At 68.0% G+C, this 24406-nt stretch overlaps 1 protein-coding gene across 2 annotated transcripts in view; it reads right to left on the reverse strand.

Annotated features, from left to right (window-relative positions):
- Positions 1–24406, reverse strand: part of FBRSL1 (fibrosin like 1) — a 68850-nt gene that overhangs the window by 34155 nt on the left and 10289 nt on the right. Inside the window, exons 2-4 of one of the 2 annotated variants that reach the window (XM_069496739.1) lie at positions 19525–19725; positions 7579–7683; positions 5785–5820 (exon numbers count right to left, since the gene is read on the reverse strand). In XM_069496739.1, coding sequence (XP_069352840.1) covers positions 5785–5820; positions 7579–7683; positions 19525–19725 — 342 coding nt within the window. Of the gene's footprint in view, positions 1–5784; positions 5821–7578; positions 7684–16112; positions 18252–18308; positions 18740–19524; positions 19726–24406 lie in introns of those variants that run through there. The other variant, XM_069496740.1, reaches the window with a different exon arrangement.

Here is a 24406-nt window from a genome sequence, read left to right on the forward strand (position 1 = left end):
CCGCAGCGGGTAGGGAGCGGGCACAGGCTGTCCTCAGTCCCCGTCACTCTGGGACGCGCAGACGGGCGCAGGGGACGGGGGTGTGGGAGCAGGAGGGCGCAGCTTGGCCACACGCGTGGTCCCGGCACAGCGGCCACGTCCCCGGCAGCCGTGCCCAGAGGTCGGGAGAACATGGCTCCCTGACTGCAGGGAGAGGCTGCTGGGTTTTTATTACTTTCGTACAAATTACGGCCGCTTGGAAGAGGCTCAAGGAGCAGCGTAATGAAAGTCATAAACCTGCCTCGTACAGACGGGCCCGGCCACAGGGCGGCCGGCGTGGCGCGGGGGCGGCACGGCCAGGCCAGCTGCTGGGCGTCAGCGGTGGCCCTGATGGCCAGAGCAAGCAGGTCATTTGGCCGCTCGGGGTCCCTCGGGGCTCAAGGTGGGGGGATGAGCGCCAAGGCCACGGCCACAGCCACCGGCCAGGGTCCCCTGGCCCTGGTGGCTCCACCCTGCGTGTGCTTCTCGGTCAGCCCACACGTCCCTCCCCCCCCGCACCCCCCTGACGCCTGGGGGCTCAGCCAGGAAGCAGCCGAGGGGCAGCCCGAGCTCTGCCGTCCCCGGGAGGCCGGAGGCCGCTGAGCACGGCCCACGTGGCCTCTGCACCTGGACCCGTCCCCTCCAGGTGGCCTCGAGTGTCAAGAACACGTGGCCACAAACAGCGGTGAGGTCACTTCCCTCAGAGCCTGACGCATGACCCACACGTGCTCACGATGTCCCCAGGAGGGGCTTCCCTGGCCCAGCGGGGAGGGCCCAGGCTTGGAGCCGCAGCCCACAGACGTCTGGGCACGGCGCCCTCCCCCTGCACAGCCGACATTGGCACGTGGAGACCGCAGACACCCGCCCCACGGAGCAGGGAGGAAACCCCAGGTGGGCGGGGGAGCCTCTCCCACAGGTCCCAGCCGCCAGCCAGGTGACAGGGCGCGGGGACAGCTGCCGCAGAAGAGCCGCAGGGCCCTGCATGGTGCCATGCCCAGGAGCGATCAGTCCCCACGGTGGGAGCAGGACCCCGGGGCACCCCAAAGGCCCCCTCCCTCCCTGTCTGAGCCCCAGGTTGAGGCCACAAGAGCCCGGGTGTCTCCTCAGCAGAGGACGGCCCGGGGTCAGCAGAAAAGGACCCTGCAAGGTGGCAGCTACGGGTGAACACGGGCCCCGCCCGGAGGACCTGTGTCCCCTCGGGTCGTGTGGCGCTTGCACTCCAGTCATCGAGAGTGTGGCGCCCCTGGCCTGGCCCAAGTCCCTGTGAGGGTCCAGACTCGAGGAGCACGCGTGGCCCGCGGGACCCTGTGTGAATTCCCGACCCACAGACTGCGCCTGTCGAAGGCAGTGGGATACGTCACTAAGTTCTGGGCTATCTGTCACGCAGCCACACTGATGGACACGCCTGTGGGGCTTCCCATGTAGGGCGTGTCATCCTGTTAGACACCACGTCGTTTCCGCACGGGCTGGTGAAGAGAGTCCTGCTCCGGCACCCTCCAGGCGTCCCCAGCCACCGAGGGGCCACGGCCCAGGGCCAGCCCCGCCTCAGCGCAGCCTGGGCTGCAGCCACAAGTGGGGAGGCGCCCCCCCCCAGCTCTGGGTCCCCCCCCCCCATGGCGCCATCAGCGCGGGGAGGGTCCTGGGAAAATGGGTGGTTTGCAGCCTGACCCACAATTCAGAATTACTTTTCCGAAATCCTCCAAAAGTCATGAAGCCAATCAGCGAATCACACCCTAAGTGAAGGGGTCCCCCACCCCCAGCAGGCACAGCAGACGGTCCCAGCCTGGTCCAGGCCAGCCCAGTGGGCTCCGGAATCCTCTGCCTCTGCCTGCATCCCACCCTCCCCAGACACACCCACGCCTGCGGCCGGGGGGGCTGCAGTGGCTCTTCCCCCACAGCCAGGGGCCTCCCCAGCACCCTCCCCCCCCCTGGCTCCACCGCTTGATCCTCCCTCCCCGGCCCCGCCCCTCCCTGTTGTCCCTCACGGGCGCTGGCTGCACTCGCACTCAGGGCCTTTGCACCTGCTCACAGCTGCCTCTGCTGGTCTCACCGCCCACCCGCGAGCACCCAGGCCCCGCCCCCTTCCCTTCACTGCACTTTGCGCCTTGGGCCAGGGCAGCTGCTCATGGCTTCATCTCCCACCTCCGCCGCGGGACCCTGAGCCCGCGTGCGCACGGCCAGTCTGCTGACCGGGAGTGGCTGACGTCAGCGCTGGCTGGTTGCGAGGCTGAGGGACGGCAGCAGGGAAGGATTTCTCTGGCCCCCCATTCGCAGGCGGGGGGCCTGGTGGTGCTGTGGGCAGGGAGGGCAGTCCAGGCAGGGCCCCGGGGGACAGGGCGGCGAGGGTCTCCTCACGAAGGCTGGGTGCCTGTGCCTCAGTATCCCCGTCTGGAGAGTCGCGGGGGCACACAGAAACCGGGCACGGCTCACACGTGCAGTGAGCACCCGGGAGTCCCGATGACCCCACGGCCGGCCGCGTCAGCAGCACGCTACCTGCCACACCTGCGGGGCAGGCCCTTCCAGAACATTCCGCACACTGGGCCTGGGGAGGGTAGCTGCGGTCCCAGCAGGCATTTATAGATTCTCATTTCTCTTTAATAAAGGAAACCCTCACACCCCCTGCTTCGCCAGAGACAGACAGGATCATCATGTTCCCGGCTGCAAGCAACCAAATTAAGAACGTTACTTTGTAACTAATTGCATGGCGCGAACACACATCTGACAGCGCCGCACGGAGCTTTCGGGACAAAAGCTGTTGAGGACGAGTGGTAATTGGGGCTTTGCTGGAGATAAATATTGGCAAAATCAAACCACTTCTAAGTACGGGCTGTAAAACGAGGTCAGGTGACAAACGCCCCGTGTCACTGCAGGAACGTGTCGGGAGAGGCGGGGCATGTGCGTGGCCACGGCCCTGGTGCGTTGGGTGTGGGCCCCACGGCACACGCATGCATCCACTGGGAGCATCCAGTGTCCCAGGAAGAGGGAGAGGCACGCCTGCAGCACACGCACGCACACACACAGACACACACAGGACACAGGGACACAAAACACAGAGAGAGACACACGCAAACACAGAGACCCGAGAGAACCCCATGACACCTCTAGCTGAGGCACGCACAGCCCCACCCAAACATACACGCACACATGTGCACACACAGGTACACACACGGCGTCCCAACCAGAGAATGCACACGCGTGTCCGAGGCCCCACAGTGCAGTCCCGCTCTGGAGACAAGCTGGTAGCCGTCCTGAATCCTGGCCCTCGCCCAGCTCCTGCCCTGACTCCTGGGCACAGGTCACCTCGGCCAGTCCCTGCTCCCCAGCCCTGGGGCGGCGCAGCCCCGACCTGGCCTCCAGCCTGGGGATGCTCTCGGGGTATGAGCACCTCTGAGGGCGCGCTGCTCCCCGCTGTCTGCCCGGAGCCTGGGCTCCCACTGCAACCCACACACCAACGGGACAAGAGGCCCCGGGGCCGTGACAACCTGGGGGGCTGAGGGCCACCAGGGCCAGGGCCACCAGGGCTGGCTGACTGTGCCCTGGACCCCGGGGGCCTGTCTGTGCACACCAGGTCTGACACCTGCGCCTGCCTGTGCTGGGGCGTGAGGCGCACACGGGGCCATCAGGCCTCGGGGCCCTGGGGGCTCCCGCTGTGTGGAGGGGAGCCCTCCCCCACCCGCCGCCATCTGTCACTTCTGTGCCGCGGCCGAGGGGGGTTAAGCAGCTGGCAAGTTAATTGCGGTTTTTCAGGAAACATTCGCAGCAGGGTCTTGGGGAGACGACCCGGCTGACGAAGGGGGTGGAGGCTGACGGGCGCCGGTGCTCAGGGCAGGGAGACCCCAGGGCCCCCGGGGACTCAGACCCGGGGGAGCCCACGGGACGTCCCTGGGCCCAGCCACACGGGCCCCTCTGGGACACGTGCACGCCTCACCCTGAGCCCTGGGAACCAGCAGGACCCCACCCAACACCCAAAATGTCACATAAATCCTCACGGCAGGAACCTGCTCCTCCTGCCACAGAACCCCCAGCTTCCCTGGGAGCTCGGGTGCGGAGGTCAGCCAGGGTCACGCACCCTGCCCAGGTGCCCCGCGGTGACGACCTGTCCCACACCCGGACACAGCACACTACAGGAGCCCTGGTGCACCCAGGACACCACGTGGAGGGGGCCACCTGTCGCGGTCACGGTGGCACGTCAGGGGCACCCACAACCACCCCATGAGGGCTGTGTCCCAGCACACGAAGGACAACACGGCTGCCCAAGGCCACATGCTGCAGGAGGCTGTGACATCTGCCTAGGAAGAACACCCCAGGTGGCCGCCACAGAGACCCCTTCCCAAAGTGTATTCCATGGGCCACCCCAGGGCAAGACTCGGGGACCCTGTGGCCAAACCAGGGCTGGAGGCTGAAGGCGGAGCCCGGGGTCTCAGGGCTCAAACAGACCCTCGGATGGGCGGCGGGGGCGGGGCCTGGAGGTGGGAGGCCCAGCCAAGCCCCTGCACCTGCACCCAAGCGTGTGGCCGACGCCTGCCCCAGAGCCCCCAAGGGCCCAGGCGTCTCGGGGTCCACTCACAGCCTGGACTCCTCAGCGACCAGCCGCAGCCACAGGCTGGAGGGGGCCGGGCCACGCCAGGCGGGTAATGGGTTAATCACACGCCCTATAAAACTCGAGGGCCCCGCCAGGCTGCAGACGAGGCGGGCGGGATCCAGGCCCCTCCAGTGAGCTGGGCACGGCCGTAAATCTGCAGAAACGGCTTTAGGGAGCTCTGGGTTTTACGATGTCATTAACGCTCCTCTTGACACTTGGGAGGAACGAAATGAAGCCGCGAGGTGGGCACGGCTGCTCCTGGGGGGCAGGGGGTGCCAGCCAGGCCTCCCCACCGGGCGGGCATGGACAGCGCCTGCAGCAACCCCAGCCAGGACAGGGGTGTTGGCCACAGCACAGCTGTGTCACTTGCTCCCGTGGGGACACACAGGCACGCTTGGAAACACAACTCGCCCTCCACTGGCCACCCCCCCCCACACACACACACAGGCCGAGTGTGCGTCTCCCTCCTGGTGACAGCCGTGTGGGGCCGTGTGGGGCCGTGTGGGCCCGTGCGGGGCCGTGTGGGGCCGTGCGGGGCCATGTGGGGCCATGCGGGCCATGTGGGCCGTGCGGGGCCATGTGGGCCGTGCGGGGCCGTGTGGGGCCGTGTGGGGCCATGCGGGGCCGTGCGGGGCCATGTGGGCCGTGCGGGGCCGTGTGGGGCCGTGCGGGGCCGTGCGGGGCCGTGTGGGCCCGTGCGGGGCCGTGTGGGGCCGTGCGGGGCCGTGTGGGGCCGTGCGGGCCCGTGTGGGCCGTGCGGGGCCATGTGGGCCGTGCGGGGCCGTGTGGGGCCGTGTGGGGCCATGCGGGGCCGTGTGGGGCCATGCGGGCCATGTGGGCCGTGTGGGGCCGTGTGGGGCCGTGTGGGCCGCATGGCTCTCTGGGCACCAGCCTGAGCGTCTCTGGCTGGGCTGAGGAAGGGTTGGGCGCAGGAGCAGGAGGCAGCTCCCGGGGCTCTGGGGCCCAGAGACCACTTGGAGGCCCCTGCGGGGGTCCCAGCACCAGGGCCAGCCCCGCCCGGCCCCGGGCAGCACATCAGCCTGGGGACTCCGCAGGGCCCCGAGCAGGACGCTCCTCGTCACCGTGACCCCACTGCTGTCGGGCACTGAGGAGGGAGCGGGGTGCCGGGTGGGACCCTCTGAGGGGAGCCTCCCGGCAGGCGAGGTGAGGGGCAGGGGACTTACGGAGTAGCCTCTCCCCGAGACCGCCTGCGCCGAGCTCTGCAGGGAGGAAGAAGCACAGTCAGAGACAGCGGCCCGACGCCACCCTCCTGCCAGACCCTCCGCCCCAGCCCAGGGCCCAGCGCCGAGCAGGTGGGCGGACGTCGCACCCCACCGCCCGCGACTCCGCCAGCTCCTGCCCCTGGGCGGCCCGTGCCCCCGGGCTGGGCCAGCTGCGGCTCTTGCAGCAGCTGTGGGGGGGGCTCGGGAAAGGGGTCACCCCCACAGGTGTCCGTGGCCAGTTGCTGCCCCCAAGAGGGGAGGACCCGCCTGGAGAGGGCTCTTCTAGGCAGAAGGACACTGTGCCCCACAGCCCTGCGGTCATGGGGGGCTGCCTCCTGTGCCCACCACCCCACAGGGGTCCAGAGCCACAGGACCTCAGGGAGGATGGTCAGGGAAGGCTTCCTGGAGGAGGAGACCTTGAGAAAGGGCCACCACAGGGGCCCTGACAGGCCACGGGCAGGAGGGTGTGGTGGGGCCCCTCTGGCTGGAACGGGCGTTTGGGGCCATCAGGACAGAGGCCGTGGGTCTCCCTGGCTGCACCACACTGCTGGGGCCCCACAAGCTCCCCAGGGCCGGCGCTGCCCACCAGGGCCGCCGCCCGTCAGCAGAGGCTGCGACAGGAAGGGGTGCAGGATGCGGGCACGGGGCGTGGCTGCCGAGTGGGCAGGTGGGGGGCTCTTGGCACTGGGCTTGGGTGGGCACAGCACGCAGGGGATGGCACTTCCTGGGGCATCTGGGCAGGGACGGGGCAGGACAGAGGGGGTGTCCAGCCAAGGGGGGATGCAGCCGCCTCCGCAGAATGGGGGGAGACCCCCACCTCTTCCCCAGACAGACCCTCCCCAGGGCCCAGCCCAGCTCCTGGGGGTCCCTGCCAGGCAGAGCCCAGCTGGGTGGGTCTCCCCTCAGGGACCCTGGGGGACACAGCCCAGGCCCTGGCTGGGCCCCACTGGCCGGCCCAAGGCCCGTCAGCGGGGGCAGACCCGTCCCTGAGGTCCGGCAGCATGGCTGCCTGCCTGTGCTCAGAACACGCCCTCACGCCGGGCTGGCAGTTCGAGGACAACTAGAGCTCCCTGCGCCTCAGTTGCCGACCTGTTTTCCCACCGTGCAGCAGCAGGGGCAGCACGGCCCCTCCCGCCACCCCCAGGCCCCCAGGAAACCCGCCCGCCCCAGGCCACTTCAGGGGCCTCCCCTGGGCCCGAATGCCCCTGGGGCGAGGGAGACCCTAGCTGGGGGGGGGGGCCTGGCCATGCCAAGGGCTGGGCTCCAAGGCCCCCACCTGACTCCACTGCTGGGTCCCCCGGGACCTGGAGCCCAGGGACCCTCTCAGGGACATTGAAGCTGCGTCCGGACCCAGGTCAGCGGGTGCCTCTCCCAGCCAGGCACCGCCGAACCGCCGGGTCTGCTCAGGGCGGGAGGAGCCCCTTCTGCTGACTTGAGTAAACGCCTCGGGCTCCTAACAGCTTTGTGGCGCCCGCCCCGCCGCCCCACCCTCCTCCTCCTCATGCCCCCCCGTGGGCAGGGGCAGCCGCGACGGCAAGTTTAAGATTTCCCCGAATTGCTTCTCGGTCCTAACTAGCAAAGAACCTTGCTTTACGGCAGGCCAAATGCCACGTGCCAACGCTAAGCCTCCTCGGGAACTCCCGGGGCCCCCACCCGGTGGCTTCCTGGACAGCCTCTGCAGGACATGCCCTGGCCGCCCGCCCGCCGGGCCACCCTGGGACTCCACAGTGCTCAGGGGCGGCGGGGGACACTCACGTCACTGAGCTGGTCCCGAGAGCTGCTCCGCCGGGAGCTGGCGGCTTCGAGGATGCTGTCGTCATCACTGTCCCGGTCGCCTCCTCTGGACACGGTGACCTTCATCTGGGACAGGGAGAGACACCGTCTCAGGCAAACCCACACCTGAGCCGTCTGCACAGGGGACCCTCAGCCAGGGCGACTCCCCCGCCGCCCCCCGCCCAGGGCTGCTGGGTCGCGCTCGGGACGGGCCGTGGCCACTGTCCGCGGGGTCCTCGGCTGGGGCTGGAGGGCGGCAGCCAGGGCAGAGCTCTGCAGAGCCGGGCGGCCCCCCTCACACCAGGGCCGGCGGGCGACACCCGGGAGGGCAGAGGGCGCGGAGGCTGCAGAGCCGCCATTAGCTCTGCCCCCGGCTGCTCCAGCTGCGGACTTCACAGACACCCTGGTGGATCGCGGGGCGGGTCGCGGCTTTGCCACTCACCCCCGGGCCTCCGCCCGCCCCCCAGCCAGGCCACACCCAAGGGCGGGGCCGTCTGAAGGCCGCGTCCAAGACCGAGCAGGGGTCACGCCTGAGAGAGGCCGGGTGACCTGGCGCTCCCTGCTGTGTGCCCTTGGGCCCCGCACAGCGGCTCTGAGCCTCCTCCCCCCGCTGCCTGTGCGATGGAGCCGCCACTCTGCCACGGTGACGCCACCACCCTGACACGGGCACCCCGGGGGCCCGCTACTGGCACAGCAGCCCTGAGTAGCCACTGTCCTTGTTTCCCTTTTACAGATCAAAAACGTGTGGCCCAGAGAGATTAGTGGCCAGGCTGGGACCGCAGCCGGAGCCCTGCAGCAGGGGCGGTGACAGGCTGCAAGCTCTGGGGGGCCGCACCCAGCAGGGCCTGCCCCGAGCACCCACCCAGGCCCAGCTGCCTGTCTCCATGGCCTCCGCTCATCCGGAACGTTCCTGCACCTTGCAGTAGTGTATGTGCCCTGTCCTGGGAATGCCTGCCCACCCTCCCTGCCCGGTTTCGTCCCCCAAGTCGCACATCCCAGAGCCCCAGTGAGGGCCGGTGGAGCCTGTGGCCAAAGTCCTCAAAGTTCAGTCATTTCGTGGGAGCTCCAGGCCTGGAGACGCTGCCCCAGGGCTGGTCAGCATGGCCCGGCGCTGGCCACCGGCCGCTGCAGAGCCCCCCAGCGTCCACCCCGGGGCCGAGGTGGGGTGCACCCCAGCCGCCAGGCCTCTGAGGGCCCAACACCCCTTTCCTGTGTGTCCAGTTAATGTCCAGAGGACCGAGGGACTCTCACGCAGGGTCCCTGGGGGCAAAGGCAGGAGGCCAGGCCCATGGGAGAGCAGGGCCAGCCCACACCCAGGAGGGGGCCGGGGAGGGGCTCTGGTCCCCAAGGAGTCCCCACTGTGTGGTGCCAGTGAGGCCCTGAGGACTGGCGGAGGGAGAGTGGCCTGCTCAGGCCCTGTGCTGGCTCTTCCCGGCCAGGGGGGCTCGGGCGGTGACTGGCCTGCCCCAGCCCGGGTGTCCTCTGCAGAAGGGGACGCTGGCAGTGCCTCACACGGACGGTGGCTGGAAGCCACCAGGTGTCACTCTCTCCCTAACTGGACTCCGCCCCACGCAGGGAGAAGGGCTTGCTCGAGGTGCTTAGGAGCATGGAGCTCTGCTGACCCCAGGTGGCCACGGCCCTGTGCTCAGTGCTTTCGTGGGTTTGGATGACGCTTTATCTCGGGGGTCCCCAGAGTGTGCTCCAAGCAGCCCCAAGTCCAGCTGGCAGGGCCTGCCCGGACCTACCAGGCTCTCGAGTGACTCCAGGACTGAGAACCTTCCCCTCTGTCTGCACCCAGAGGGGAGCAAAGGCTGCAGGTGAGCGGGACCCGGTCTGTGCTTCCTGGCTGGCATGAGCCCGGAGGGGACATGAGACACGGGTGGGGACAGGGCCAGGAACAGCAGCCCTGACAGCTCACCTGCCCTCACCAGCAGAGAGCACCACCGCCCCACTTTGTAGATGGGGAAACTGAGGCACAGGGACTTGCCCCAGGGCACCTGCAGGTGACGGGGACTTTAGACGGCTGGGAGGACACCCCTCCACAAAGCAGGAGAAGGGGAGGCCTGAGGGGGCTTTCTGCCCAGCTGTGCTCAGACCCAGCCAACTCCTGGGGTGGGGTCCAGGGGCGTAAATATTCACCGTCGCTGATTTAGTGACTCAGTTTAACCACCGGCTGCTCCCGCAAGCTGCCACCCTCTGAACACAGCCTGTAGGACGGGGCCAGGACGGGGCGTCCCGGCAGACCTGGGCTCTGGGTGTTCTGGCAGGGACCTCGAGAACTCCAGCGTGGGGCCCCCTCCTCAGCCCACCGGCTCCACGCTGCACATCCCAGAAGCGCACGCCCTGCGCAGGCGGGAAACAGGCGGTTCCACTGGGGGCTCAGACTCGCTGGGTGGTCGGGCGCAGGGCTGGGAGCCCCCAGAACTCCCACTCACACACGCAGGGGCACACACAGACCCACAGGCACACGCACACTCGCCACCCAGACTTGTGTGGACACACACACTGCCACAAACACACCTGCTTTGCCCAGTGGCCTCACATGGCCTGCCTCCAGCACACCAGACGCACAAAACCTGTGCACACCGCTCACCAGCCCTCCCCCACCACGGTGCCCAGACACCCACCCTAACCCCCGGGTGCACACAACCCTGCCCAGGCCCGACCCTGAAGCAGGGCACACACGAGGCCCCCTAGCACCCCCACAGTCCTCTGTGCAGACTGAACAGAAGGCATCCTGCAAGTGCATACAGGACGGCAGGAATGGCAGCCCTGCACGGTGCTGTGCACGACTTGAGCAGCTGTACATGGTGGCCTGGTGAGACTCACGCCAGCCCATCAGGCAGTTCCACACTCAGACAAGAGCCACCCCACAAGTGCACATGAGCTCAGACTGTGGCCCTGGCACAGCTGGCCTCTCACCTGCAGGCCTGCGGGGGACGGGGTGGGAGCTGCCTGGGCTGTGGCTCCCTCAGGCCTGCCAGGCCCAGGTCGGGCCCCTGCACCCCTGGGCCACCATCCTGGCAGGAAACAAGAACTCCAGCTGTAGAAGCGGAGCACAGGCTCACAGTAGCCCAGCTGCCGCCATCCCCGTGGAAACACACGTGCACACACACCGTCCCCACCCTGGCCTGCAGCCCGCACCCCGCCCGTCCCGGGCACTGGCTGCTGGCCCTGTGCTAAGTGGTCACCGGGCGCTTGCAGCCTCCTGCACCTCCCAGGTGACTCTCATGCCCACCCCAGGCCGAGAAGCCCTGCCACCCAGTCTGCACCCGGGCCCGGCCCCCAGCGGGAGTGGGGACTTGGGTGGACGGAAGGGTGCTGACGGGTGGAGCTGTGTCCATTCCCTGGGTGCTCTACTCCCCACCTCCCAGCCCCTGGGTTCTGGAGTGTTCTGGGAGCCCCCGAAACTGTCCATTAATCCCCAGCACAGCCCTAGTGCAGCGGACGCCCGTTCCTGGCCGGCCCTCACTCCCCTCATCGGACAGCTCCTCTGGTGCAGGGTCTTAGGCCCGGTGCTGGGCACCCAGACCCCCTGGCACTTCCCCGTGACCTCCCCGTGTCAGGGCTGCCTGGGGAGCCCACGCGTCTCCAGGCCTGGCCAAGCCCCTAGACCCTGACTGCTGGCCCCTCACGGTTAGCCAGGGCACAGCCCATCCGGGTCCCCCTGCCCCAAACCTGCCCTCACCGCAGGGGACTGGCAGGCAGATGCCCCGCCCAGCCCCGATTTCTGTGGACCCCACCTCCTTGGGTCGCGGGGCGCGGGGGAGGGGCAGACACCGTGTCCAGGCGGCTGACACCCTTCCTGCCTCTTCCTCCCCAGCACGGGCACCAGCAACTGTGCCCTGCGCTTTGCTTTTGGTTGCTGTCGCCCCCGACCCTTGCCACCGCAGCAAGGCTGCCCGCACCGCCCCCGGGGCTCCCTCCCGCGGCTCCGCTGACAGCGCCGGGATCGCGGAGAACCGGCCGCTTCCGGGCGCGGAGGACTCGGAGCCGGAGCGCGCGCCGGGCCGGCAGCGGCCCCTGCTGGCGGATCCGGGTACTGCAGCCCAGCCTTATCGGACCCGACGCGCTTGGCACTGCGGACCCTGGTGTGAGCAGAGCATCATCTCTCCTCTCTGGGCTGACATTTACTCAGTTTAGCTCGGGCCTTGCTTCTTTCAGGGACTCTTTCTGATAGGCCATCCGCTCCCTATGCCAATCAGGCTCTCATAGTCCCGAGTGTGCCCCCGAAAGTGACGTGGGATTCCTGTCTGTCTCCCTGTGTCAGACTGAGAGTGCCCAGCAGGCGAGGGCTGCCCCTCATCCCTGCCTACCTGGCACGGTGGGCACAGCGAGGAGCACTCAGGCAGTGTCTGGGAAAGACCACGCGTCCCCAGAGTCAGCACAGTGTCAAGGGGGCAAGATGCTGCCCTCTGAGTGCTGGACACCCCCTCGAGCTCCTCGACATTCTTCTGTTGGGGTTCACACAAATGGATGAATGGACAGATGGGGAGATGGAAGGGTGGGTGGGTGGACAGGCAGATGAATGAGTGGATGGGTGGGAGGGTGGCTGGACAGGTAGATGGGCGGGTGGGTGGACCGACAGGTGGATTAGTGGATAGATTAAGTGGATGGGTGGATGGGAGGGAGGATGCACAGATGAATGGGTAAACGCATGGAGATGCACAGCAGGTTATACAAGCGACGCTGGCTGAGTTGAGGACGCGACCCTAGGAGGTGTGTTTCCAGCAGGCTCCTGGGGATACAAGCCGTGTGGGGCGAGTGCCCACAAGGCCCAAGTCCTGTTTGCTGGGGGAGGCACAGGAGCAGCAGCTGTGTCCAGAACCGCAGCACAGCGGACCTCAGCAGGTATGTGCTGCCAGCTCTGGGGTGGGACCGCTGGTCTCCGCCAATTCTGCCTGGGCCACCCTGGATGGGTCACTCAGTCTTGCTCAGTTTGTGCCCCATCTGTCCCACAGGCTAACGACCTAATTCAGGCTATCACCTCCTTCCCGAGCAGCCACCACAGCCTCCAAGAGGTGTCACCACCTCCATGGCTGTCCTGGTGTCCCCATGAGTTTCTAACATCAATCAGGCTGGGCGTGGTGGCTCACACCTGTAATCCTAGCACTCTGGGAGGCTGAGGCGGGAGGATCACTTCAGCTCAGGAGTTCGAGACCAGCCTAGAAAGACTCCATCTCTACTAAAAATAGAAAAATTAGCCAGGCATGGTGGTACATGCCTGTAGTCCCAGCTACTCGGGAGGCTGAGGCAGGAGGATCGCTTGAGCCCAGGAGTTTGAGGTTGCTGTGACTAGGCTGACACCAGGGCACTCTAGCCCAGGCAATAGAGCGAGATTGTATAAAAAAAAAAAAAAAAAATCAGCTCATGTCACTCCCTCTCCTGAACCCCCTGTGGTTTCCCATTGTGAGGGCGAGGTCCACACCGGACACTAGCGAGCCGAGCCTCATCTTCCCCAGTCCCAGGGGCTGCTCGGCTTGTGTGCGCCAGGCCACGCCCCTCAGGCCACGCCCCCCGGGCACGTCCTCTACGCGAGGGCTCCTCCCGGGTCTCGGCCTTCTCTCCTCCCAGGCAGCTGTGCTGTCTGCTCAGACGTCGCCACCTGGGGCAGGACAGTCACCTGTCTTGTTCACTGCTGTACCCGGGGCCTAGAGCAGGGGCCGACAGAAGAGTGCAAAGATCCTGTGGGACGAGGCTGGGGGGCGCAGTCACCGCGTGGCCCGCGGCTGTGGGGGGCGGGGCGTGTCCGCGGGGCGGCCCCGTCTCCTTCCTCATTCTCTCCAGCCAGCAGGGCCCTGGGCCGACTTCCCGTTCACGTGGGGGAGAGTCTGGCGAGTCTGGCGGCAGGAAGCTCCAGCATCGTGACCCCGCCTGCTGCTCCCACGGGCAGGCCCAGGCCCCAGGTCAGAGCCACCGAGCAGCTGAGTGCTCTGCCCACAAGCCCTGCCACAACTGCCCCGCGAGGGGACCGGCCTGGCCCCGAGGACAAGAGGAGTGTGAGAGTTCAGGACAACAGAAGCAGCCAGGCAGACAGCACACGCCTTGCACATCAGCACACTGTGTCGTCCCAACACGCCCAAGAACAATGCACTGTCATTAACACCCCACTTTATAGATGAGGAAACTGAGACCCAGAAAGGAGAAGCCCCTTCCGGAGGCCGCCAAGCCCACACTCCTGACCTCATGCTCAGGAGGAGCTGGGAGCTGCAGGCCGTGGGCACTGTCTGCAAAGTGTGGGGTGCGGGACAGGCTGAGGGGGTCCTACCTCCCCTCAGCACCCCTCTAGCCGAAACCTCGAGGCCCCATAAAGCCAATGACAGGTGCCACCGCGGGAGGACTGCAGAGCGAGGACGGAGCTGGCATCCAGGACAAGGGCCCTCAGCCATGCCCCGCGGGGGGCCAGACCCCTGTTAACAGCAGCGCTAAGGACAGGGACAGTTCTATTCTGACAGTCCTGGGGGGATGTCATTACCCCATTTTACAGATGAGGAAACGAGGCGCCCGCCAGGGCCACACAGCTGGCTCTTCTCTGGGATGCTCATCAACTGGGACTCTGCCCGGCCCGTCTGGGGGCTGTCTCTTCCGTGATTAGAAAACCCCGAACAAGCACACGTCGCCGCAGCGAAGTCGACACAGCCACAGCGGAGAAGCCCCCTGGGGCCCAGCCCTGCGGGAGTTGGGGCACGAGGAGCCAGCAAGGGGGGACCAGAAAGGGTGACTCCAGCATGGGGTGGGGGAAGGCATGGGGACAGGGACACAGCTGAGACAGCAAAGGTCCCTGAGCTGCCGGAGGGAGGCAGGGCCGGGCCACCAAGGACCCTGAGGGTAGAGGGAACCTTCCAGAAGACTCCTGGCGGAGGCGGGAGGCCTGCACACGGGCTGGCAGAGAAAGGCTGCAGTTGCGGCCGCCTTCCAGGGCCCGGCCGAGGTTCAGATTCCACAGGTGGCTGCGGGTTTGAATCCTGCTCAGCCGCTCCTGTGCTGACCTTGGGCGCGTTATTTAGCGGCTGCTTTTCTCCTTCAGCGTCTTCAGCCGCCTGGGAATAACCATGCTGCCCCACAGGCCACGGCGAGCCTCACGGACACAGTGCCGCGCTGGGCCCTGAGACAGCTGAGCTGGGGTGTCCAGAGACCCCACCTGGCAGACACGGGCCTGGCCTTGCCCAGGTTTGGTTCTGAAGGAATTGTCCACTTCACCTAAGCCGCTGAAGTTACTGGAACGAAAGTGTTCCCACGTGGTCCCTTCCACGCCATGGCACCTGCGGTGATGTTTCCCCCTTCACTGCTAGTGTTGGTCACTTGTGTTCTCTTCTTAACCCAGCGAGGGATTTCTCAATTTGCTGGTGTTTCGGAAGAAACAACTCCGCCTGTGTGGCTTTCCTGCCTGGCTTGTTTCCCGGTTCCCGGTCTCCGCTGTCCACACCTTCCTTCCTCCCGCGGCTCAGTTCTGCCTTCAGCTCTCACGGGGAAACCGGGCCGCTGGCTGCAGCCCTCTCTCCTTTCCTAGCACGAGCATGTCAAGCCAGGGGCTTCCCTCTGGGCCCTGGTCAGTGGCCCCCACACATCCTGGCGTCCTGTTCTATGTTTCCCAGCCAAGTCCCGCTCAGAGGAGATGCGGCAGGTGGAGCCCAGGACCTGCCGGCTGGGCCGGGACGCGGGTGAGGGCGGCGAGGACGGCAGGGGGCTCCCGACTTCCGGCCCCACCATCCCAGCAGACGCTGGTTCATCCACAGGGCAGGGGCAGGAGCTGGGCGCTCTGGGTTGCTCACACGGAGAGGGGACCCTGGGCCCACTGGGTGTCAAGGCCAGGCTTTGGAGCCTCTCTGGGTCCCCAAGGGGCCTGGTGGCTTCCTCAGCAGGTGTCCACTGTACCCCCAGCTCCTAGCCACAGGGGCCCAGCCCAGGTGGCTGCCCTGTCGAGCCCCCAGCACGGAAGGCTCCGCGGGCTGTCCTGGCCTGCACTGGGGACAAGGCCCCTCCGTCCCCCAAGCCCCCAGGACGGACAGGTTGGAAACAGCCAGGGCAGTTTAAACCATTTCTACCCCCAGTGCACAACAGGGGTGTCGGAGGGTGGCTTCAGCCCCCTTTCGAGTGACTTTGAAGGTAATAACAGCAAGATGGGAACTTTCCCCAAACCCACGGCTAGGACCCAGCCCCTAGGCTCCCCGTGGGCCCCCGACAGGCACCAGGGGGGCTGAGACCCACCCCTGTGAGCCTCTTTCAAGACTGACCTGGGGCGGGTTCGGCTTGGTCTGAATTCCGCCTTCGCAGGAAGGCCCACCTGGGGCGCAGGTCCGCCGGGCACCCACCCTGGGGGCAAAGTGCCCCCCAGCCCCCTGTCCCCGGGCCAGAGCAGACACCCAGGTCCTTGCTCTGTTCAGTCGGAAACTAATGAATCAAGAGCCAAGTCCATTTGCGTAAGAACCATTTGTCAGAATAAATCAGGTAGGACGCACACTCATCTACATAAATTACAAACACTAATGCTGTTATAAAAAATAGTGGCACGGCACTTTTTATTTTCTTTAATCAGAAAAATAAGCCCTGCGTTTCTAGGATGGAGGCCCCAGGGGAGCATCCAGGAAAGGGCCTGCCCCGCGGCGGGCGGGGTCCTCGGGAGCAGCGGGGAGGGGGCCAGGGGTCGGCTTGGGTCTGCAGCCAGGGAGCCTCCTCCCACCTCCCCTCAGCCCGGGGACCCACGTGGCCAGTGCTGCTCTCCAGAAACGGCTGGCTCTGGACACAGAGAGCTCTTCTGCCCCTCCCTGGCTCCCCCTCCGCGCAGACCACCTCCCTCACGGGGCAAGACGCGTGCCCAGGACCGCAGGAGACCTGAGTGTGGGGCTGCCGTGAGACCTGGGGTCTTTGGTGGGGACGGGGTGCGGCCCCTGACCACAGGTGGGCGCCCAGAGACAGCCCTGTAGTGTGGGGGCTGCCGACTGGGGCGACAGCCAGTGCTGGGGGCTCTCCCTGGTCTGGAGAGCCTGACGGCCCCTCTTTGCGTCCCCACTGGGGGTGGAGGCAGAGTCCTGAGAGGTGGGCCGGGAGCCTCCGCTCACCAGCACCTCCTTGATGGACCAGACAGCCCTCCTGCGCTTACGGACCCGGGCAGGGGACGCCAGCACCACCCGACCGCTGGCGGGGCTGGGACCCGGAGCCTGGCCTCTAGCCAAACCCACACTGCGGCCAACTCGCCACCAGGCTATTCTGCGGGGGAGCAGGGGACACACTGCGGCCAGACAGGTCAGGGGGGGCCCAAGAAGCAAGGCCTGCGGGCGGCTCCCCCTCCCAACAAAAGCACTCCCGCCCAGCCACACACACGCTCCCTGCACAGGGGGTACACCTGGGACAGGTGCGCACGGAGACTCAGAGAGGCAAGGACAGTGTCGGCAACTCAGAGGCCTGCAAAGACGCTGAGGGACCCCCAGCCAGCTCCGAGCGGAGGGCAGCTGTGCCCTCCCCAGGGCGTGCACGTCACAGGCAGCCCTCGGGTGGGGGCACTGGGACACCGGTGGGGGAGGGCGCCCGGCGCCGGTCGTCTCCTCTCCTCTTCTCCTGCCGCGTGGGCGCGTGGGCCTCGCCTGATCCCGGCACTGTGGGGCCCCCACCCCCACCCGAGCCTCAGTCTCCACAGCAACGCCTGGCCCTGTCTGGAGGCCTCAGGCCATTCCAGCAAAGCATCTCAGGCATGCAGGGAAGCGGCCTGGCCTCGGGCCCTGCCGGCGCACGGCACGGGGGTGTCTGCAACTCAAGGAAGCCCCCACAGGCATCAGGCTCCAGGGCTCACAGAAGGGGCCTGGCGGGCCGCCCAGGGGGCAGAGGAGCGGGTCCCCCGTGACCTCAGGGGCCGGCAGGGACGGCCCAGGGCCAGCAGCTGGGGCTGAGGGGCTGGCACCAGGTCCAACAGGGACCGCCGAGGCCGGCACGGGGGCCCCATGAGAGGCCGGCGGGGCAGGCCTGGCTGCCCCAGGAGGGAAGGGCGGTCGGGGATGGGGAGTAATGGCTGGGGCTGGCAGGACTGGTTTGGGCCCATGAGTGGCCGCAGGGGCTGGCAGGACTGTTCCGGGCCCATCAGTGGCCGCTTGGGTGGGCGAGGCTGCTCGGGGCCCATGAGTGGCCGCTTCTGCTGGCATGGCTGTCCCGGGCCCAGCAGTGAGGGCTTGGGTGGGCCAGGCTGCTCTGGGGCTTCACCTAATTGCCGAGGCTGACGGAGGCCCAGGAGGGACCGCCGGGGGCGGCTGGGCTGGCCCAAGAGGGACCTTCGGGGCTGGCCATACTGACACGGAGCTAGGAACGCCCGCCGGAAGCAGCAGCACTGGCGCGGGAGGAAGCTGGCAGGCCGGCGGCGTGGTCGCAGGGGCAAGAGTGGCCGTGGGGGCTGGCACCGCGGGCACTGGGCTAGCAGGGACCACAGGGGCCGGCAGCACTGTCCTGAGGAAGCCTCGCTGGGCTGGCTACAGTGACAGGGGCTGGCCCATGGCCGCCGGGGCCGGCAGCAGTGCCACAGGGTCAGCAGTGACCGCAGACACCGGCAGCAGGGCCCTGGGGCCAGCAGGGAGCGCAGATGCCGGCAGTGGAGGCAGGGAGCCAGGAGGGACCGCGGGGCCAGCAGAGAGCGCCGGCGCCGGCAGTGGAGGCAGGGGGCCAAGAGGGACCTCGGGGCCAGCAGGGAGCGCCGGCGTCGGCAGTGGAGGCAGGGGGCCAGGAGGGACCGTGGGGCCAGCAGGGAGCGCAGGCGCCGGCAGCACTGCCTGAGGCCTGGGAGCGCCCCGCGCGGCTGGCAAGGCTGAGCCCGACGGGACTGCCGGGACTGCCGGGGCTGACACTGCTGATCTGGGGCTGCAGGCAGCTGCTGGGGTCTGCAGGGCTGACGGGGGCCCGGAAGTAACCGCCGGGGCTGGCAGGGCTGTCTCAGGCCCAGAAGTGACCGCTGGGGCCAGGTGCGCTGACCCGGGGGTGGCCGCTGGGGCTGGCGGGGCTGGCGGGGCTGGCAGGGCTGCCCGGGGTCCGGGAGTGCCGACGGGGCTGGGGGGGGCCCCTGGGGCTGGCTGGGCTGGCTGGGCTGGAGCTGCTGCTGGCGCTGGGCCGGGCCGTTCTGGTCCCGGTGGTTGGCTGGGAGCGGCCCCCCTTCTGGGGAGCACACCTGCATGGAAGAAAGAGCACGTGTCCACCTGGGCAGGTGTGCCTGCGGACCCCCCATCCAGCCCAGGCCCGGGAGACATGCTGCCCCTCTCTAGCAGCCCGAGTCCCGAGGGAGCCGACAGCGGAGCCCGACACACCAAACAGAACCCCTTTCTCAAAGAAGGCGCGGCCCACGGAGCCCCAGGAGGAAGCAGCCGCACGCCGGGCTGCGCCGGGACAGAGCCCCAGGCTGGGAGAAGCCCTGGGCCAGCTGCCACCTGCTCTGACCCCAGCCAGGCAGGTGGGGCCCTGTTTCCCGGCTGTGCCGTGCACCTGGACCACCAACCACAAGTCACGTGCCTGCGGCGACCACCGGGGCTGACCGCTCCCCTCCCCTGCGCCGCACACATGAGCAGACGGCGCCGTGTGCGCAGCAGGAGAGTGCTCTGCAATGAACCTGGTCCCCACGCTGCCAACAGACACGCTGGACACCACTGGACACCGGGTCGTCGGCGGAGCCTGGCAGACGCAGAGGGGAAACGGGGCCGGCCTATCAGTGTGGCCCCCGCCCAGCGAACGTCCGCTCCTCCCCGTCCCGCCGGGGCCCTGGGCACGTCACTGCCTCCTTGTGACCCAGCCCCGTCCAGGTGTGCCCCGCACCCCGAGCCCGACAGCGATGGAGGGCATCGCCGGGCAGGCCCAGGGGCCGCCGCGGTGGTGTCCAGGTGCTGGCGTGGCCCCGGGCCGCCTGCCGCGCCGAGCGCAGACCCTGTGCAGGGCTCCCGAGGGGGCGGGACCCGCGCTCACCTGCTTGGAGGGCTGCAGCGGGACCTTCCTCGGGCCCCCGTCGCAGGCGGGCTCCACGTCCTGCCCGGGGCTGCCCGCCTCCAGGGGCCGCCTGTGCTCACTCGGCTCTGCAGGGGGGCAGTTTTCCGACTCCCGGGGCTTCTTGATGAGGCGACGTTCCCACTTCTCCTTACGCTCGTGGGGCTTCAGGGCCATGTCCTTCTGCGGGGAGATGAGGGGAAAGCGGTTAACTGGTGGGGACACCCACAGGACCACGCCACGCTCAGGGCTGGGCCCCCAGCCCAGGACAGCACCTGCCAGGGTGGGGCCCCCGAGCGGGCTCTCAGGCCGGACCACGCCTAAGGGAAGGGGCCCCCTCTCGGAAGCCACCTCTGAGGCGGGAGGAGCAGATGGACGGCTGGTGTGGGTGGTCCCACAGCGGACGGCGTCTCCCCTGGGCCCAGGCCGCAGAGCACGGCCGCGTCCTCAGCCCTGGAGGCCCTGCTGGGGCTCCATCCACACCCAGCGCCGCGGCTGGGGGCCGGGGACTGCAAGGACACCCCATGGGAAGCAGCCCTAGCTGACACCACACGGAAGTGCCCCCCAGGAAGTACCCCCCGGTGACACCCCACACGCCATAGCCAGTGCCCCCCGGTGACACCCCACAGCGAGTGCCCCCCGGTGACACCCCACACGCCATAGCCAGTGCCCCCCGGTGACACCTCACAGCGAGTGCCCCCCGGTGACACCCCACACGCCATAGCCAGTGCCCCCCGGTGACACCTCACAGCGAGTGCCCCCCGTGACACCCCACACGCCATAGCCAGTGCCCCCCGGTGACACCCCACAGCGAGTGCCCCCCGGTGACACCCCACACGCCATAGCCAGTGCCCCCCGGTGACACCCCACACGCCATAGCCAGTGCCCCCCGGTGACACCTCACAGCGAGTGCCCCCCGTGACACCCCACACCCCACAGCGAGTGCCCCCCGGTGACACCCCACAGCGAGTGCCCCCCGGTGACACCCCACACGCCATAGCCAGTGCCCCCCGGTGACACCTCACAGCAAGTGCCCCCCGTGACACCCCACATCCCACGGCAAGTGCCCCCCAGTGACACCCCGCGGCAAGTGCCCCCATGTGCCCGAGGGCCTGTGGACTTGGGGACAAAGACCCTCCCCGTGGCTCACCTCTCAAACCCCAGACCCCGGGACACCGGCAGGCCACCTGTGTTCCTGCTGGTCCCAGCCAGCCCTCGCCCCACCCCAAACCCTTGCGAGCCAGCGCGGACTGTCTGAGCCCATGGGCAGACCACCCCTCCTGCATTCAGCAGGCCAGCAGTGAGCGCCTGCTGTATGCCCGCCTGGCTGCAGGACCAGCGCGGCAGGGACACACACGTGTGGGCTCCAGAAGATGCAGCGTCAGTGAGGACAGCCCACCAGGGCACGGCGTCCTCCCCGAGGGGGAACAGTGAGGGGGACACCGGCACTGGAGCCTGAGGACAGGGGTCTGGGGGGCCCTCCTCCCCCACACAGGGCCAGGCGACAGGACAGCCCCAGCTTGGGGCCACGGTGTCCCTGTGGAGGAAACCTCACTGCTCCTCCGGTGAGGACACGGATGACGACGATGGGAGAGGTGTGGTGACGTGGTAGCTCTGCCAATGCACTGGCCCTGCTGTCCCCGTCACCCTGTCGTCCAACTCTGCTGCTGCAGGCCCTACAGGGCCGCCCAGGCCGGCCCCACAGCCCCCCCGGACCAGCCAGGAGCTGCTGGGGCCACCGCCGGGCGGTCTGGACCCCACCTGCTACGGGCACAGGACCCGCCGCCCGTCTCGCTGGGCGGAGGGCCTGGGCCCGGACACAGCACACGCTGCAGCCGAGAAGGGACGGAGCTTTTCGCAGGGTTTGGACCGAAGCGTGAACGGATACGGGGTGACTTTCCAGTGACCGTGACACCTGCACCAAGCTGGGGCTTGTCTGGCAAGGACAGGAGGGACAGAGGGAGAGGCAGGCCCCGCGGAATGCCCGGTGGGGACCGGGGAGGGTGCAGGGCAGACGAACCCTCGCCTGGGCCTGACCGGCCTCACAGGCCACGCCGCCCTCGCTCCGGTCACCACGGCGTTTGCATTTGGCAGCAGCAAACTGTTCTGATTTGCCACGTTCTCTGGGCACCTGTCCTGGCATTTCTTTGCTTTCAAAGACACAGAGAATCCCATGGGCCCCTCCCGCAGCCCCGCTGCAGCCACGCAGCACAGGGCGCGTTCCGTACACCGTCCGTCCTGCCCTCGCTCAGCCCCAGGTGGGGCTCACGTGTTGAAGGAACATTTTAGAGAACAGCATCTCACCCGGGGGCACTGAGCCCTCCACAAGTCCCAGGCTTCACAAAGGACTCTGTGCCAGGGGCCCCCAGTCCGGGCTCTGGTGCGCTCACCTGGGAGGGGAGAGACAGTTCCCCTGGGCGCCAGTGGGGCCATCCCCAGCCTCCGCAGGTGACAGCCAACCCTTCAGCTGGTGCCCTAAGAGGGCGTGAAAAGCACCCGGGCCTGGGACAGTGCTGGCTAGCCTTGCCAGGGGAGGACGGGGCCACAGCCACCTGGGGCTCTCCAGGACCATGCGGATCTGTGCGTGGCGCCTGGCCGGCTTCAGGGTCCCCTAGCAACACCCCAGAGCTGCCCCAGAGAGCCCTGACGGAAGGACGGTAGGGGCCCTCGCTGGCCCCATTGCTGCCCCCGACACACGTGCCTGGGCCACCAGGATCCTGCTCTGACCAGAGTCACTCGGTCCCTCCACGTCCACCATGAAGGGTCAGCACTGCAGCTCAGAGAAGGTGGAGATGTCCTGCCCGAGGCCACCAGGCAGGCGGCAGTGTGGCTGTCCCCTGCTGGGGCGAGGACCTGAGGGGCACAGTGCCCGAGGCAGCCCCTGCGCGGGGGCAGGGCAGGCAGCGTGCTGTCTGACCCTCAAGCTCCCCGCAGAGTGCTGGGTCCGCGCCAGGCGCTCTGCTCAACGCGTGACAAACGTCCACACGTGCACACCTGACCTGTGAAGTTGTTGCTGTGACGACTCCAGCATCAAATGAAGAAACTGAGGCACAGAGAGGCCTCCCTAACTGCCCAGGATCCGCGTCCTCAGCACCAGCCACCGCCCAGCCCAGCCCTGGGGGCCACCAGCTCCCCTCACCAGCAGGGAGGCCCCAGTACCCACACCCCAGTGATGGCCCAGCACCCTCCGCGGCGGCCGGGCCCCCGAACCTCTGCTCCCCTCCCAGGAGGCCCCTTGGGCGAGACTGTCCTGTAGCAGTTTTACGCGACTGTATTTACCGCCCTAAACGTTATTACTATGTAGCACCAAGGAAATTTCTAACTGCACTCTGGCAAACCAAGCACAGAGAGACAAAAATAATTACAACTCCGCACACAGCCCCGCTTCCCCCTCATGAGGACGGGGCTGTGGTGGCCGAGCCCCTCCAGCCAGGAAGCACCCTGGGGGCTCTGCTGCGGCCCAGCGCTGGGCAGGGGCTGGGGCAGGAGGCTGCGGGCGGCTCAGCCGCCTGTCGCCCGGTCGTGCTGGCGCACACGTCCAGCAAGGCGCCTCGGCCCGGCCAGCACAGCGCCCCCGCGACCCCTCCGGCGGCCCTGGCTCCCGCCGTGCACCCAGCTGGCCCCAAGCACCCTGCACTGCCCCTCTGCCCAGGCCAAAGGCGGGACGGGAGCCGGCCCGGGACACCATGGGGCAGCCCCCACCGTGACCCCGGTGTGGGACTGTGTTTAGTTGTCCCTCCAGCCAAGAAGGTGGGGACAGGACTCTGTGCCACCCTGACCCGTCTCCCCGCAGCTCACACCCCACCGGTAGGTGACGGCTCCGCATCTCCCCTCGCCCGGCGCATCCGCCGTCGTGGATCCTGCTTCACACACACCGCGGGGACTGTCCCCGGCAGGCCCTGCTGACACCTCACTTGCTCCAGGAGCGTCCGGAACACTGTCCTGCAGGCTCACAGCTCTCGGCCGGCAAGGGCCCGGCACCTGGGAGCTGGGAGCCAGGCCGGTGCAGGGCTGACGCCAGTGTGGCTGCAGGCGTCCTGGCCGCGGGGCCTGAGCGCCTGGCGACGGCACATGGGCTGCCACTCAGGGAGCGGGAGGCAGGGCCCGGGGTCGGCAGCGGGTGGCGGCCGGGGTGCTGAGAGGCCCAGGGCGCCTATCGGCTACGGCCTGTCTCCTGGGCAGAGCACCAAGCACCTGCCGCACCTGCCCACCAGGCTTCTGCAGAAAGACCTCTGCCAGGCCCTGTGGTGACCCCAGGCTGTGTGGTTAGCGAGGGCCACCTGGAGACACGTTAGACGTGGGCTGATGGGGACAGCTGCTGCCTGGCCAGAGGCCGGCGCCAGGACGGGCACGGTGGGCTCGCGGCTGAGACGGGGCTGCGGTGAGCGGCAGGGGCGGCCACTGCCTGCCGCCACCCACCCGCCAACACCCCTGCTGGCTGCCCAGCCACCACGTCCGCCTGGAGAGCACACGCCAGCCGGCGTGGAGGCTCCAGGCTCAGCCCCGCTGTGCACCTGGGAGCTCCGCTGACCCTTCCTCCCTCCAGCTCGAGGCACTGCAAGGCCACGGCACACGCTGGACGTGGCCTGCAGCCTGCTGGCCGGGCTGCCTCGGGGCTGCCACGAGGGCTGAGGCAGCACAGAGGAGACAGCCCAGGGGTGGCCCCAGCCACCTGGGGTCTACAGAGGATTCTGGAAGGGCCGCTTGTGGGGACTGGCCAGCACCAAGGCCCCAGGTGGGATGAGGCAAGTCGGAATGGTGGTTACCACACGGTTGCGTCACAGGACGCAAGTGTGGTCAACTCTGTGAAATGAACACGGGTCCTACATGCTCTTGTGTATGTGAACCCTCTTACAAGTGGAAA

The sequence above is a fragment of the Eulemur rufifrons genome, chromosome 21 (genome assembly GCF_041146395.1).
Source record: "Eulemur rufifrons isolate Redbay chromosome 21, OSU_ERuf_1, whole genome shotgun sequence".
NCBI classification, from domain to species: Eukaryota; Metazoa; Chordata; class Mammalia; order Primates; family Lemuridae; genus Eulemur; species Eulemur rufifrons.